Source organism: Achroia grisella, unplaced genomic scaffold, assembly GCF_030625045.1.
Source record: "Achroia grisella isolate CSIRO2021 unplaced genomic scaffold, CSIRO_AGI_Agris_v1 utg474, whole genome shotgun sequence".
Taxonomy (NCBI): Eukaryota; Metazoa; Arthropoda; class Insecta; order Lepidoptera; family Pyralidae; genus Achroia; species Achroia grisella.
In genome coordinates, this window is record NW_026712878.1 from 3,485,275 (window position 1) to 3,503,185 (window position 17,911).

Here is a 17,911-nt window from a genome sequence, read left to right on the forward strand (position 1 = left end):
CTTTTGACGAATCAAATAAACAAAACAATGACCCAAATAAAGAAAAAAATATTTAATAATCTAACCCAAAACATGCATAAAAAAGTTTCATCGTTCTAGCTTCAATAATGACGAAATTCCACACAAACTTTCATCCCTAATTTTATTTTACCTCCTTATGTCATATGTCTTATGTCACATTTATTTATATTTAATCAACAGCCTGAAAAGTATGTTTTAAGCTTCTAGCTTTAAAAATGACATTACCATACAACCTTCCATCTCCCCTTGCAACCTCTTCAACTATTTTTCGTATTAAAAAGTCTATGTTAAGCCTATGTTAGGGACTAGGCTATCTGTGTACCAAATTTCAAATAAATCGGTTCAGTAGTTTTGTCTGAAAGCACGACAGACAGCCAAAGTTACTATTGCATTTATAATACTAGTAAGGATAAAAATAAGTCTGTTAAATATGCAATTAATTGCGTAACAAAATGAATTCCTTCTGTAAATATGAATTTTTATATAAAAGAAACAGAAATATTTTGTACTCAAATATATTTTATATTCAATATATTTTACGATATAATGCTACGAATATTTTACCCGCCCCGACTATTTTTCATTATACATTTGATCTGATATCAGCAATCACCAGATCGTCATTTTGTAACTGTTCACCACTTGCACGTAATAGAAGAATACTGAAACACCAAATTGTATTTTAATAACAATGTAATTGCTTTTGCTTTATTTCATACTAGCTGTTCCGCGACTTCGTCCGCGTGGAATTTAACTTTATTTTTCTAAAATAAAAGTAGCCTATGTTACTACTTTTTACATCAGCTACCTGCCAAAAAAACTCTCGTCAAAATCGGTCCAACCATTTCAGAGATTAGCCTGAACAAACAGACCGCCAGACAGATAGACAAAAATTATAAAAAATGTTATTTTGGTATATGTACCGTATATATATTCATATGCAAGTAGTAAAAAACTGTTATTTCAATATTACAAGCAGACACTCCAATTTTATTTATATGTATATACATATATATAGATTAAGTCAGTCGATACTTGGCAATCTACTAGAAAAAAATGTTTAGTTAAGGTTACTGGATGTAAGTTTTTATTATGTACCTTCTATAGTTGCGATAAATTCGTATTTTAATTGTATCAATCCTAAAGCCACAGTTTCTATGTGGTAGTCACAGAGAATCGAGTTATATCGTTATCTGTTTTAAACACATTCATAATTCATGGCAAACATGCACATCGGTAACGGAAATATATTTAATTTGACAGAACTACGATTTCATTACACACAATTCACATATCACGTTCATAATTCACATGCACACAGGTTACATAAATACGATTACGCAACGATAATGTTTGCAACTGCAACTATCATAATTGCAAAACTATAAATTTAATATTGTTTCTAATGAAATCCCTGAATCAATTACGAGCAAATGCTAATGTGTTTTCAGATTTCTAGTTTGTTTCTTTTCACAGAATGTTATAGATTTGGTTAAAATTACTTAATTTTTACATAGTATAAAAAGTAGTTGATTCCTCTGTTTGTTCGCTTAGAGGTTTTAAACTATGCAACGGATATTAATGCAGTTTTTAACAGTAGATAGAGTGATTCAAGAGGAAGATTTATATGTATAATACATGTACAACCGTACGATGCTGTGGTGTGGTAAAATTAAAATTATTTACATTATAAATACTTACAACAATTCCAGAGTATGGCTCCTATAATTTTCATAGACTTTATCATTGATAACTCACCGGTTTTCAATATATAAAACACTACACTTATTATATATACAATTATGTATACACAGTTGTATATAAATGCGTACCATACGTATATATTGAGCATGTCGTAACTTCTCTGAAAATAATGCGTTTAATTTACGTTATATACATAACTTCATAATGACGGCCTCGGTAGTCTAGCGGTGTAGCATATCGCCTTATTTCCGATGGTCGAGTTCGATTCCTCGTACGGCACAAACATTTGTATTCATGTGTATAATTGTTTGTATCGGTCTGGGTGTTTACTATTGTATGTATTTACGAAAAAAAGTGCAAGGCATTTTACCCGCAACGATCAGAAGTAAGGCAGTATGCTAAACTGGTAGATCACAAAGGCTGCATGTAGATATCGTCGGTTAAATAGAAAAATGGCAGTAATCAAAAGGTACAATTGTACATTTTTTACAAGACAAGTAAATACATTTAAAGTTTTTAAATTTATTTAAATTATTTTTTTCTTTAAATTTTTAAATTTACACAGAAATATAATTTAAATTAATTGACTCCTAAAGGAGGCAATTCTATGTTCTAATTTTGAAAAATGTAATTTTTCTATTTAATCGACGATATAGTAGATCGATTTACATAGATAAAAATGTTTTGTAAAACCTTTTGATGTGATTACCTAAATCCTACAATTTGTCGTTACTATATAAAATAAAAAATGGATAAATAAGTATATAGGTAACTCACAATTATAATCCCAAACATCAGTACTCCTGATGCTAAAATTAAACAAACTGTAAGAAAGATATAAACTATCGAAGTATAGTAGACGATGGTTTCGTTTTCAAATAGATTGGCTATGAATTTCTTAGCTCCTTGTAATTCCAATAAAGTCCACACCTGTACATGGAATGATTAATAAGTCTACCTTCGTAAGTGAAGTCCTAGATTCTAGATATTGTTTTTTTTATTATAAATGGGTTTGCGCTAGGTCTTACTACGTCTAAAAAAGAAAATGGAAAATATAGCGCGCTTACCTACAAGAAATCTATTCATCATAGATTTGAAAACTATAATAATAATATTTTATTTTCAAATAAAGGTCAATAATAAGATATTTATAAATATCTTGCTGACATTCGAACGTTGCCTCATGAGTGGGGTGCGTATCTTGTTTCATAGGTATTGCTGTATTTATATTGATGTATCAGAAAGTCTAAATATATTTAAAACAAATAAAACTAACTTTAAATTTATAGTGCTGACCATATTATCTAATTGTACAAAGAATGAGCGTGTAGTTTCTATGTTGATTGTTGCATAACCTCCTCCTTATAATATGTAGTCATTATACTTATAACAACATTTATTTAAAACAGCTACACGCAAGTTTCGTGCACATTATTCTTATGATCGAAAACAGCAGCCTGACCCTTTAACAAAATAAGCCCTTAACGCATTACCATGGCCAGGACAGCCCTTCATTTATTTGATCATTAGGATGACTTTTTTGTTTACGAAAATATTCGTGCTTTATGACTTCAAACCTTCACTACAGCTACACTTACGTTCAATCAGGTGATAAGAAACAAAGATTTAATTTTGATATGATATTTAAAATATAATAATAATAAAACTCTTTATTGTGTACACATAAAATAATGAGAAAATACAGTAAATAGTAAAATAATAACAAAAGGCGGTCTTATCGCTAAATGCAATCTCTTACTGACAACCTAGAAGAGAGGACTTATGTACATAGAATAGGGTAGGTGGCACACATAAGACATAACTTTATATAACATAATATATAAAGATAGACAGAGACAGCCCTTGGATAGCGGTGACAAATCTGGACATAAAATGTGATTTTTTTTGTGCACATGCATTGCATGCATGTCACGTGTGTATCCGTGTGGATATTATTATTATTTATGTATTAATTTGTTAAATTTTTATTTCATTATGTTGTGGTATGGTTATCTAGCACGTGTGATTAGGTACGGCTGCGTAGGTACAAACTGAAAACCAGCGCTGGACGCCCATCAGTCCAGCAATAGCTGAGTTTGTACCTATTGCCAATCATATTAAATATGTATAAATGTATAACTATGTAACTATACTGATATTGGCAATAAATGGATTTATTATTTATTATTATTATTATTGTAAAGCTAGTTTTTTTTCTAAATCAAAATATCTGTAGGTCTATTTACAGACTCTTATAATATGATATGTCTAATCTATCGTCAGTTCGGAATGCTTTCGAGATGAGAACTAACAAGATACTCAGCTCGTATTCTTTTCAAATATGGTATATGCATACAGTAAAAGACCATTTTTAAATTCAAATTTGGGAGAATACAGTGACTTAATGAATTAAATAGAGCAACACACAAGTTTCTTGCTCATTCTTCTTGTGATGAATTTGCATTCATTGCATTGCAATGAGTGGTAGAATCAAAATATGACTATTCAAAAGTGCTTGTAATGAGTTTATTTGAATAAAGATTATTTCTATTTCTATTTTCTATTTCTAATGCAATACTTACAAATGTGTTTAAACAGATCAATATAGTGGCCAATCTGAGTGGTATACAACAGCAACATTTGAATGTGAACCCGAGCCGGTCTATTGGTGTACGGCGAATGGCTCGGTCGTTTACTTTGATCTCTTCGGTAGTTCTGGTTGGACATGACGAGCACAGGAAATACCTAATAATTTAATAGACTTCAGTATTTCATATCAAAAACAAATATAATTCTTGAGGAGCCTGGTAGAATTTTTTTTGTCGGTTTAAGTGGGGACTTAATTGCGAATTATTTCGGTTCAAAATAATGCAGTAATCGAGGTATATGATGTATAAATTGACCCAGGGGATACCTCAGTGTTATTTATTCGAGCCGCCAAGCTGCTTGCTTTGTAAGCTATGATACGGTTGAAGAACAACATCATCATTGCATAGTATAAAACAAAGTCGCTGTCGCTGTCTGTCCGTCCCTATGTATGCTTAAATCTTTAAAACTACGCAACGGATTTTGAAACGCTTTTCCTTAAATAGATAGTTTGATTCTAGAGGAAGCTTTATATATATAATACATGTACACCCGGGCGAAGCCGGGGCGAGTAGCTAGTAAGGAATAAAATTGTAGTCCCTCTAAATTTTAACAAACAGATCGTCACGGTCATCACATTAATTTATGTATTAATGTATTACTGTGGTGCTGTTCAGGTATGTAGACTGTAATAAACTCTTTGATACAAATTATGTGTCGCGGGTTCGACTCCTCGCATGGTACAAACATTTGAATCTATGCGTATAATTACTTCTATCGGTCTGGGTGTTTTCCATATATATTATATATGTATGTATAAAAAAAATTAAGTTTTTAAATCAGTTGTTTAGTACCGATAACACAAGTTCTGCTTACCTTGGAACTAGATGGCATTGTGTGAAATGTTCAGGGGTATTATTACTATTGAGTCGTCTGATACATAGGGGATGATTGCCTGTTTCTATCAGGTAAGATATCTGCTTAATATTACAAAAATATACTGTAGAGAATATGATAAAGTCCAAGATTATAGGCTTATTTTCATCCAATTCTAAGGCACGTACTGAAATGCTTGTATTATAAATTATACCAACAAACTTCAACGTGTAACGCCCTCGCATTATTGAAATAAACATTATTCTATAATATAAAAGCAATTGAATAAATAAAAAATATATTGGTACTCACTTTTTACACATTTTATTTTCTTTCTTGTCATCGCAAAGTATATATATTGTTAGTTAATTTGATATTCATATTTTATGATAATAGCTTTATAGAAGCTTTTTGCGTTTGATAGCTGTCTTACAAATCCATAGAGAATTTACGAGTAATTTAAAAAATAACAATATTTGTCATTTTACCTATTTACAGTATCTGGAGTTTCAATAAAAAAACATTACTTGTACAGAACTCCTTACATTTGGGCCGCTGGCTGGTACGACAATCATTATTCACCTTTAAAAAACTATACAAGAATTATCTATGTACTATGTACTATTTAACCAATAAATCTTATAGTTGTATATATATTTAATGTTTATATTTATTAATGTTATTTTATTCTATTTTGTTATCTCTGGTATATGTAATTGGTTTGTATTTATCAGTTGTAATTTTGTTTTAATTATTATCATTAATATTTTAAATAGTGCCCTCTCTCTCCCCCCCTTTTATATATATATTTTTGGTGCCGCTGAAAACCAGCTGTATGTTCACCTAGGACATACATTAAAGCTGAGTGGAGCCATTTCAGTGCATTATTGGATGTAAAAAATGTTTATTTTATGTTTATTTTTTAATTATGGTAAATTAAGTTTAATTATATGTACATTTTATATTTTTTATTGCACTGAATAAAATATTTTTCTTTCTTTCTTTCTTATTTGTCAATATTATATTTTATATTGGTTGCTGTGATTTTGTTATGTTGCTCTTCTATTGCTCTTGCTCTCACATAGTTTGTTACGACATATATATTTATAATATACTATTACTTTTAAATATTGCGCCATTAATTACCACCATCGTTGGCTGCACCGACCCCAGTGCCGTATACATAGTCCCACACATTACTCACTATCGTGTATTTGACACACAGACACACATATATATACTACACTTTTGTTTATAGTTAAAGTATGTGGCCAAATTGAGAATAGATTAATATTATTAGTCTATAGCAGTGTTTCCCAACCTTACAAGTATCATGCCCAACTTAGTCTTTCTAACATTCTTATGCCTCCTTGTAACATAACGGATTTATAAGTATAACATAAAAAAAAAATTGTTCACTTAAGAAACCTAAATATTAGGTTTTAGGAAGGAATCACTAGGACATTTTTAATTAAACAGTAAGTAAAATTTCAAAACATATAAAGAAACATTTAAATTTACATTCTATATTATTTTAATGGAGAGTCTATTAGAGAGAGAGAGGGAGAGGGAGGGAGAGAGAGAGGGTGAGAGAAGGAGAGAGAGAGAATTTTAATACTTTTGCTCCACGTTGGGAAGCACTGGTCTATAATCTTAAATGTTAGTTATACTAAATGTAGTCTTTCTAGTAGTATGAAAATTATTAGATAGTGGTATAGTTGCTGTAGTTTTTTTTAAGTATGTAGATAACAGAGTATATAGCGATAGTATCTGGGGACTGAGCACAACAGTAATGAAGCCGTAGCAGACGAGATGTCACTTGCACTGTGGCCACTACACATGAGGGCATCTCTTGACCCGCATCTCTTTCTAGCATTAGGGTTGTCGAGTTTAACTTTAATTTATCTTACTAATATTATAAACGCGAAATTTGAATGGATGGAAGTTTGTTACTCTTTCACGCAAAAACTTCTGAACGGATTTTGATGAAACTTTACAATAATATAGCTTATACATCAGAATAACGCATAGGCTATAACTTTAAAAGAGATTATGTCATTTGGGTGTAATATAATAATAATGCAGACGAAGTTGCGCGGGTCAACTAGTTTATCATATTAATATCTCAGGACAATTCTGACAGCGCCATCTATTTCCAAGGTAAGCAGAGCTTCTGATATGGGTTCTAGACAACTGATATATATAGTACATACATACATTTTTTTTTATAAATGCATACATAATATACATAGAAAACAGCCAGATCAATACAAACCATTACGCTCATTAATACAAATGTTTGTATCTTTAGAAGAATCGAACCCGCGACCGTAGCTATTCGTGTCTATAGCCAATGTCTTTGCCTTAATTATTTGCAGTCCATTTAAGCATCATTTTCACAATACCCTACAAATTGAAACATAGATTACTGATGAAACTGCTTGGCAGCTGACATATATTAGACAGGCATCCACGCAGCTGGCTATATATGAAGTCTACTTCGATAACAGTGAGTTTACTCTATTATTGGCATATATATTTGGCATATACACAGGGGACAAACGAGCATGCGGCTCACCTGATGGTAAGTGATTACCGCCGCCCATGAGCACCCGCAACACCGGGGGAATTGCAATTACGTTATCGGCCTTTTAAAAAGGAATAAGCTCTTTTCTTGAAGGTTTCAATATCGTATCGGTTGTGCGAGGCAAAAAGTTTCTAGAAAACCGTACTGTGGAAGACCGCCATTCATCCAGATGAGCAGGATGGTATTTCAGTTTCTGGCGGGTGGTAATGTGGTGAAACTTAGCAGCTGATATTAATCCGAACAATTCCTCAAAATTATAATTAATAATTAAATTAATAAATATTCCTCATAATTAATTATTGCGGCGAGATATTGCATCTCTGTGCGTTTTCTACCGCATATATCACTGTGAGTCTTCTGAGGAATTATTCAGATTAATACCAGCTGCTGAATTTCATTATCGTACCACCCGACAGAAACTAAAATACCGTCCTGATCATCTAGATGAATAGTGGTCTTTCACCGTGCGTTTTTAGAAAAACTTTTGGCCGCGCAAAACCACATAGTGTAGTCACCTTCTAGCAACAGTATTATCGAATCCATACGATATTGAAACCTGCAAGAAAAAAAAAGAAAAAAGCAAAATTCGTTCTTAAAAGACCGAAATCGCACTTACAATTGTCCTTATGTTCAAGGGCGGCGGTAATCACTTATCATCAGCTGAGCTGTAATCTTGTTTGTCCCCTCTACTATAAACAATAAAATAAAAATGTTATAGTCAATCTTGTTAATTTATAGACTACGAGACAGCCTAGCTGATTGACTTAAAATGCAAAATTCAAATTCCGCTGAATGCGAATCTGAAATTCAACTGGCTTTTACGAGCGCCGCAATCGTTAAATAAAAGGATTTTAGGAAATTCACTCTGTTGCCTAGTGGATGAAACGGTGAATATGTACAATTTCGCAGTTAATACCAGCCAGCCTATTGAAGAGGAATTAAATAAAAGTTTCAATCTTTCTAAACAAAAAGGTTTAAATTAAAATTTTATTATTTATTTTGCAATTACGAGTTTAAGGTACTTTTCTTGTAGACGACAGTACGAAAGTACTGTCGTCGCAGTGCTACAGGTGCTACAAACATCTAACAATAGCCCAAACAACCCAATAAAACAAAAAAAAAACAGTACTTTTAAGTTCTTTTTTCGGTATCCTAAATATACTATCATTAGATACTATAAAACAAAGTCACTGACGGCCGTTGTCTGTTTGCTTTTATCTTTAAAATTACATAATGGATTTTAATGCAGTTTTCAGCAATAGATAGGAGTGCTTCAGAGGAAGATTTATATGTATAATATATGCGTGTTATAGTATAGAACATGCTGAGAAATTCTCGAGAAATTTCGAGAAAAATTTAAGTAAATAAATATTTATTTATTTAAAAGAGCAACACACAAGTTTCTTGCTTATTCTTCTTGTAATGAATCTGCATTCCGAATAAGTGGTAGAATAAAAAAACTTGACTATTCAAAAGTGCTTATATTAAGTTTATTTGAATAAAGATTATTTCTATTTCTATTCCCATTTGTAATGCATCCGTGCGAAGACGGGACGGGTCGCTAGTATATTATAAATTCGAAATTGTACCCTATCTGTATGTTTGTTAATTTTATAAGGCTACACGGCTTATACATGTTAAATAACCCATATCATATTGTATTACAACGACAGATACGGGCTATTTATATATTCTCTTTATAGCACCAAATACAGAAAATAATTAGAATAGTAAATATTAAAGAACTGATATAAAAAGCGGTCATATCGCTAAGCAATCTCTTTCAGATTACCTCATAATTAAGGGTGAATAGAGAAAGTAAAGGTAAGAGAAATAATATTCTAAAAAAAAAATGTCGCGAGTAACAGTCAGTATTATGGAAGTTATTTTTATATATTATACAACCTAATATAGGAGTATATATATTTTTTGAGATGAATAAGGATATAGAATATTTTTATCTTTGCAAAGTAAACAGGAGTTGACCATCAGCCATTAGAAATCGAAGCTGTTATCGATAGTAACGCAGTGGGCTAAACCGGTAGAGCATCGAGACTGTACAGTTGGAAGTTGTTATTATATACTCAACAAACATTAGCCTTTTTTTATACTACTATTATACTACCTTTTTTTTATACTACTATGGCGGCAAACAAGCATACGGCCCATCTGATGGTAAATGTTACCGTAGCCTATGGACGCCTGAAACATCAGGTATCACGTGCGCGTTGCCGGCCCTTAAGAAACCATAATATACCCTTCTTGAAAAACCCCATGCTGTAGTCTCGTGAGAAAACGGCAGGTAATTCATTCCACAATCTAAGTGTACGCAGGAGGAAGCTCCTCTAAAACCGCACTGTACGAAACCACTTAGGTACACTATTATAAGTATGTCAGTCCGTAAGGTAATTAGAATATGGGCCATAAGTAGCCGGAAAAAATAATTGGGTAAATTAAAAAATGCTAGCGGCAACCCTGACACGTTCTCACAAGAAGCCGACTCGGGTCATGGTTTCACTAACTTTTTCCTGCAGCTTCTGCGTCTCAGGGCTCTATAAATAGAAAATAAATTTTATATATCGCCGTATCGCTCCATTTTTCCGGATATTTGGCAATACTTTTTTATGATTACTTTCCGGGAATGTTCCAGATATTATATGTTATTAAATGGCTACAATAATAGTTCAAAATATCTATAAGTACATATTGGTTACGAGTTAGTTTTGTAAATATATGAATATGAAATAGCAAATGTAATTTACAGGAAAACGAATACCTATAATACTAATAATAACAATATCCCAGGACAATTTATAGAGCGGCATCTAGCCACAACCTAAGCTGGACGGGCAATTGTTTTTTTTTTTAATATTATCTATCGCTTTCTTTGTGGCGACATACTTTAGGCATATTTTTTTTTTATAAATATTCTGTAGATGTGTTCCAACAATGGAATAATAATAATGAATGGAATAATATAAATTTTTTTTAAAATATATTTTTATATTTTTTTAATATAGTATTATTAATATTCTTCTACTACTTATTGTATGTATGACGGGCAACTGATATTGATGTTTAGGAAAACAAATAAACCTATAATAATACTAATAATAATAATATTCTAGGACAATTACATAGAGGGATCTAGCCCCAAGCTAAGCAGCACAGGACAACTGATAGATTATTTTTTTTGTAAATAATAAAATATATAGAAAACACCCTGACCTATACAAACAGTCATACTCAAGATTACAAATGTTTGTGCCGTGCGAGGAATCGAACCCGCGACCATCGGTCGTAAAGCGGTGTGCTAGACCGCTAGATCACGGAGATCGTCAAATATTATATTCGATTCAAACGGTGTTACCGTGTTGCACTGTGTTACCATCGGAGGTAACACAGTGCGCTACATCCCTAGACCACCGAGGTCGTCAAACCTATATATATTAAATGCTGCTTTCCTGGAAAGAACTTGCGTTTGGATAAAGCCCTATCACTCTTCTTGGGTTATAGGGCCGTGGAAGAACTATTGAACCCTAGAAACATTATAAATAAAGAATGGAAACTGAATGTCTACAACGGCATCTTGAATATCAGCTCCCCTATTACCTTTTTACCGCATTTGTATGTTTCAATTGTTCTTCGGGAACCGAAAGGAAGAAGGGTTATGGGGTGCATAGAAGAACGAATAAAGAATGGACACCGGATGACTACACTGGCATCCTGAGCACGAGCAACATTCTCTTCATCCCTCATTCGTTTTTTTTCAATTGCCCGCGGAGATACTGAGATCCGATTATATTTGATTAAAAACAGCTTCCTCGTCGAAATGGTTATTATGTTACCGTTTGTTTCACGACTGTTACCACAGATTGGGTTAGAGGCGTTGTCGTCTATTTTTTTTAATGGATGATAATGGAATGATGCTCCCGCCTGGGCTAAGAGTTTACGCTGGCAGGGCACCAGTGGAGTATGATAGCATGAATATGAGGTCAGGTAAGTGAGCCTATCGTGACATTCGTCATTTGATTCGATTCCTGATTCGCCATGAACCTGATACCTGATTCGCCATGAATTTATCAGGATGGATGGATGGATGAAACTAAATTGTCAAAGTCATGACATTGATATTTAAAAAAAATTCGAAATTCAAAATATCTTTATTCATGTAGGTCTATTACAGACTCTTATGATATGTCAAATCTACCGTCAGTTCGGAATGATTTCGATGAGAAGAACTGACAAGAAACTCAGGTCGTATTTTTTTTTAAATATAATATTATAGGGATAGTGTAGTTTAGAGAAATAAGTCCTATTTCCCAACGGGGGAATAGTAGGTTCAGAAAATGGGAAACGTAAATAAGTACGCCTCTTAAAATCTACTAAGGGACAGTTTAGCGGAAGAAATAGTAATACTTGTATAAACTGACGATAAACAAATTCCCTTTAGATCCATCTATATGTCAATTTCACGAAACAAATCAGATGGGTATCCAATGTCGTGAAAAAGTGTATGGTAAATATATATATATATACTAAGCAAGTTGACCCCGCAAAAATTGTTTTGCTATATAAATCAAAATTGCTATTAAAAATTAGGGTTGATACTAGTAGCGCAAAAATTTAGAGTTGTATGTATTTTTTAATGTCATATTATAAAAAAATAAAAAATAAATGTGAGGGGTGGATAACCCTTATCACTTAGGGCTATGAAAAATAGTTACTAGCCGTTTCTCAGATCAGAATATGCATATAAAATTTCATAAAAATCGGTCAAGCCGTTTCGGAGGAGTATGGTAACTAACATTGCGACACGAGAGTTTTATATATAAAGATATTTCCGTGTACGTATAATATGTTAGTATATAGGTCTTTCTTTTCAGCTGTTCTCAACTGGCATTCGATCATAGCCAACAATTTCAGACGAGAATATTACCTCGTTTCATACTGTTTTATTTTTTTAATTAATTTTTATATGGTAACTCGCCCCGGCTTCGGCCGTGTGTACATATATTATACATATAAACTTTTTTCTTGAATCACTCTGTCTATTAACTAAAACCGCTTCAAAATTCGTTGCGTAGTTTTGAAGATTTAAACATACATACATAGGGACGAACAGCCAGCGACAGCGACTTTGTTTTATAGTATGTAATGATAATATATATAGACGGTGCCGGTGGTCTAGCGGTTTACTTCTACCGCTTTACTTCCGATGATCGCGGGTTTGATTCTTCCCACGGTACATTCATATTCATGGATACATATATGACATTTGTATCACGAATATGATTGTTTGTCTTAGTCTGGGTATTATATATTTTCAAAAAATATATTTTTAAACATGTCTACCATTTGTTCTAAGTCCTGCTTAGCTAGGTACTAGATGGCGCTATGTAAATTGTCCTGGGATATTATTATTATTGATAGTATTTAAAAGATATATAAAAAAACATACTAATATCATAATATTATAAGTTTGCGAAAGTTTGCGAGTATGGATGGATGTTTGTTACTCTTCTACGAAAAACTACTGAACGGATTTTGATAATACTTTCCAGTAATATAGCTTATACATCAGAGGGCTACAAATTTCATGCGGATGGAACCGCGGACAGAGCTAGCAATATAATATAGTATTATATCGACAGAAACATTTCACGCACAATGTTTTTGTATGATTCAAAATGGATCTCCCACGTAATTATGTAAATCATATACCGAAATAATAACAAAGAGTGGAAGACAAAATGTACCCTGTACTATATCTGTGCATACACAAGCTGAAAGTAAAGCTGTTTAGACAGGTTCTGTGCCTTCCATTTACATATTTTACATGGTAGGCTCTTTAAATTGTTTTATATCTTCCATAGAAAATGATACTTAAATGCTAGGATGCTATATTATATGTGTTATATATAACAATAATATCTAAGGACAATTCAGACAGCGCTATCAATGCCCAAGATAAGTAGGGCTTGTGTTATGAGTACTAGAATACAAATATATATACATAAATCTCGAAATAATTCCAAACTGACGGTAGATTTGAGATATCATAAGTCTGTGATAGACCTACATGAATAAAGATATTTTGAATTTGAATTTGAATACAAAAACTTATACTCGTATATATATACCAAATAGCCTGATAGTACTACAGAGACACTACTCAACTGCGCAGAATTATAGAGACCAGAATAGAAAAATGTAAGAACGAGAGACCTGAGAGAAGAGTAAAAGTTAGAAATTTAGATAATATCCCTGCTAGGTTTTTTATACATTTATTGTTTCGTAAGATAGAGTTGATAAAGCCCTTTCTCGATAGCTACAAGCCTCAGATTTAGACGCATCAGAACTCAGCTTACTCTTGCGTTCCCAACTAGAGTTTTTTAGAGAAGAACGTCGCCTTATCAAAGCTGATAAGCCCTTGCATTCTAGAAGTCCTTTAAGACGGTTGGCTATCGCCTTAGACGATTCCAAATTATTAAGGTTAGCAGGGAGGACAAGAGCCTGGGCCATCGTGCTAGACGGCACACATCCCATCGTTAAACTTTTAATAAAACACCATCACAACAGAGCAGCACATGCGAACACAGAATTGTCAATGAATTACGGCAGATGTTGTTGTTTGTCACTATCTTTGTTTGATATTAAAATGTTCTGTATACAAAAATATATAATAAAATTGTTTAGAAAAATATATATACAAAATATAAATATACTATAAAACTATGTGGCCAGTACGTCAGCAACAATCCCGTAATTGACATTTAAAAGAAAATGTATTCGTACTAGTTTTGATATCAAGAGGTAAGTCAGTCCGAAGTTTGACAGCCTGAACGTCGGAAGAATAGAGAAAGAAACCGGACAAATGAGACTAGATATAATGTAAAAAAATTCTGGTTGTGCGAACAAAGTGATTGGTGATGTCCCTTTAGAATGAAATTGACTCCTAATATAATAAGGGAATTTGGATTATATAGAATGGAATAGATTTCTACGATAGCGGATAGGTAGCCATTTAAGCTGTAAACGATAAGAAGAGATATATAAGAGATGTTTAATAAGTGTTATTGAAATTCTACGTCTATTGTTGTATTCCATTATCGTATGCGTGCACGTATACGTGTCTCTCATTAAAACATTCAAACTACGTGATTACCGGATCCTAAAAATAATACCACTCTCTTGTTCACTAGTGTTTATATTTAGTAATTTTACAAAATAAAAATGTATTTCTAACACGCTATGTTATGGTATCAAACTTATGTAATCAAAATTTTTCAAATTTCGAATCTTTACATAAATTAAAAGTAAAATATAGTTAGAAGACCATGAAGGTTTTATATTCATACTTGACAACGTTATGCAGGTTGACTGCACCATAAAACCGTGTGTAGACATGAAACGCACCCCTGTAATCTGAACCTGCGCTATAAGCTATAGGTATTTCAGTACTGCAGCGTTCAACCAGTCTCTTGCCACGGTCGACGTCTATCGCACGTCAGTCTACGTAACACCAACAATCGGATTCCATTTTCAAAATTTAAAAAGTGAATGTGATTGTTTATTGCTGTATAAAAAGTGTAATTGGCCAGTGCGAGACAATTATATTTTTTTGTAAGTGATACGAAAATTATTGAGGTGAGTTTTTATTATCTATATACTTACCAGAGATTTGTATTCTTTTTAAAAAAGGAATTAATACAACAATTACGTTAATAATGGTTATTATAAAAAATAAAATAGAATTAAGTAAGTTATACCTATTTTGATTTACGAATTAAAATAATTGGAACTTCTTTGTGTAATTCAAAGTTATTTTTATTGATGTTTCTAAGTACGTCATATAAGCAATTTAAATAAAATTTATTTACTTTTGTAAATAATATTTATAATCATACAAATGTAGTTATTCATTGCTTTTTGCCCGCTTTTGGGTTTGAGTGGAAGGTCGTCAACTTTTCTGTGATATGTGAGTGCCACTTACAACAATATATGTGTGCTTAAACAAGAATAATCCCTTTTTGAGATGAGTACGTCCTTATACCCTTATTTTATTTGCGTTTGTAACAAGGCTTTATGGGACACTGGGCAGTATATTTTTTTTCTTTAGTCCCGTAAGGCTTTATAAAGAAACTGAAGAAGAAGTTACTAAAGAAAAATATATACATGAGTGCCAATTGTATAGTGTAACTGTAATTATAGTACAATTTTGTCTAAATTGTATTTAATTTAATGTAATGATCTATTTTCTTGATTATAATTAATTTAGTTGAACATAATGATGACTTTTGTACTCGTAAACGACTGCTATTGATTTTCTGTCTATATTATAACATAGATTACGAGTATGTTAACGCTCATTTATAGTTATTTTATGTTATTACAATCGAAACAAGTTTATTGACCACCTGATGGAAAGTTGAGCCTAATACTAAGTACCTACTTCATTTTTTTTCATATGCACTCTTATGTTCCCATGGACTGTTTGACAAGTATCATGTAAATCCTTTTTGGTAAATAGATACATTTCCAAAGCCGCAATAGATTTAAAATTCATTTTAATTTAGTTGCTACCAAGTTTATGTCATCTTATTCCTATTTTTTTAAAAGGATTATAATGGAATTGTGCCTCCGCCTGTGCTGACGGTCTACGTTGGCGGAGCACCAGTGGAGGATAGGATGAGAATAAGGTTATATCAGTTCGCCCATCGTGGTAAATTCGCTTGGAATATCACGTTAGTTTCCTCTAGACCCGCGGAGAGGTTAAACTGACTTAGTACATTGCTAGGGTTTTTAAACAACAGGGTTTTTAATCCATAGTTCTAACAATCCCCTTCTCGGCCAATTTACTTATATTATTATTATTGATATATTAATTTATGTAGGAATAGGACTTATTTAAGAAGCACTTAACCAGCTTATGGATTTCACCTGAAATTCGGGAAATATGTGGCATTTAGGCTGCAAAAGGTCATAGGTTACTTTTCAATCAGTACCTGCCAAGTTTCTTGCTCAGTTCGCTTGGCTAAATGTACATACACTCTAAATGAGTCTGTAGAAAGTAGCTATTTAAATGTATTTAAAATACAGGCACAGGATAGTGTGGAGTTATAGATAAATTGTAGCTCAGGTTAAGTCTTCCGGTAAACAATTTTATTCTATTCCATTCTATTACTCTTACTTCTTCTTTTGATTTCTAACTCTTTGATTATTGATAAGTTTAATTAAATATACATTATTTCTATTCAATCAAATCAAATCAATATATCTTTATTAGTTTAGGACTAATAACGGATTCTTATTACTTTTACTACATTTTTGGATTGTAATTCTTTGATTATTGATAAGTTTAATTAATAATGAATTATTTCTATATTTAATAAAAAATATATTTACATATTTTATATTTACAAAATATATTCATTCATCTAGGTCTAATTACAGATACTTATGGTAAGTAAAATAAACCGTCAGTTCTAAGAAAAAACTGACAATAAACTCTGCCCTCGTTCTTTTCAAATGCTATTACATAATTGTCTTATATTACAATGATGTATGTACATCATTGAATACAAGTCAATTATGGTCAACAAAGTCAAGGTCAGAAGATAACAAGTATTAAGTTCAAATGTTCAATTCAATTTCTAACAATGTAACATGTAAATACTACTAGTAGTTAGAATACAGTTAGAACTGTCTGTAAAATGAAGTTAGTAAAAAAAATTCATCTTACATTTCTCCTTGCGAAAGTTGTCTCCACTTTCCGAATGAGAAAAAATAAAGAGGGCTATTAAAAAATACTTAAATTTATGTTTATTTTGAATGAAGAATTGTACATTATATTTATCAGTTTGTTTCCTTTTTATGACCAAACTGCTTAACGTTTCTTAAAAATGAATGTTTGAAAAGTGATTGCATAACGAGAACTGACGTAGACTATTTTTTTATGGTAACGAGCAGGCAAAGTCGCATAGCACCTGGTGTTATACAAAGTTTGGCGTTATGTGTCTGTTAAAGACGCATATAATTAATTTAATTGTGTTATATACCAGCTGTATTTAATGTTTAATAAATTTAATCTAATTTATATGGCAAACATTGTTTTAGCATATAAATTAAAGTCGC

General features: G+C 32.1%; 1 protein-coding gene across 1 annotated transcript; it reads right to left on the bottom strand.

The window, feature by feature from the left end:
* Positions 1-630: 630 nt before the first annotated feature.
* LOC131845450 (uncharacterized) lies at positions 631-5,597 on the bottom strand. Its single transcript, XM_059194515.1, has 5 exons — positions 5,500-5,597; positions 4,308-4,470; positions 2,503-2,655; positions 1,723-1,885; positions 631-683 (listed from the first exon to the last, which is right to left on the bottom strand). Exons 1-5 carry the CDS (start codon positions 5,508-5,510, stop codon positions 631-633), a joined length of 543 nt encoding a protein of 180 aa, XP_059050498.1. The 5' UTR covers positions 5,511-5,597.
* Positions 5,598-17,911: the final 12,314 nt, after the last annotated feature.

Coding starts and splice junctions, on each gene's coding strand:
- LOC131845450 (XM_059194515.1), bottom strand. Junction 2,656..4,307: donor TGATCTGTTTAAACACATTT/GTAAGTATTGCA, acceptor TTCCATGTACAG/GTGTGGACTTTATTGGAATT. Junction 684..1,722: donor AGCCATACTCTGGAATTGTT/GTAAGTATTTAT, acceptor TTGGTGTTTCAG/TATTCTTCTATTACGTGCAA.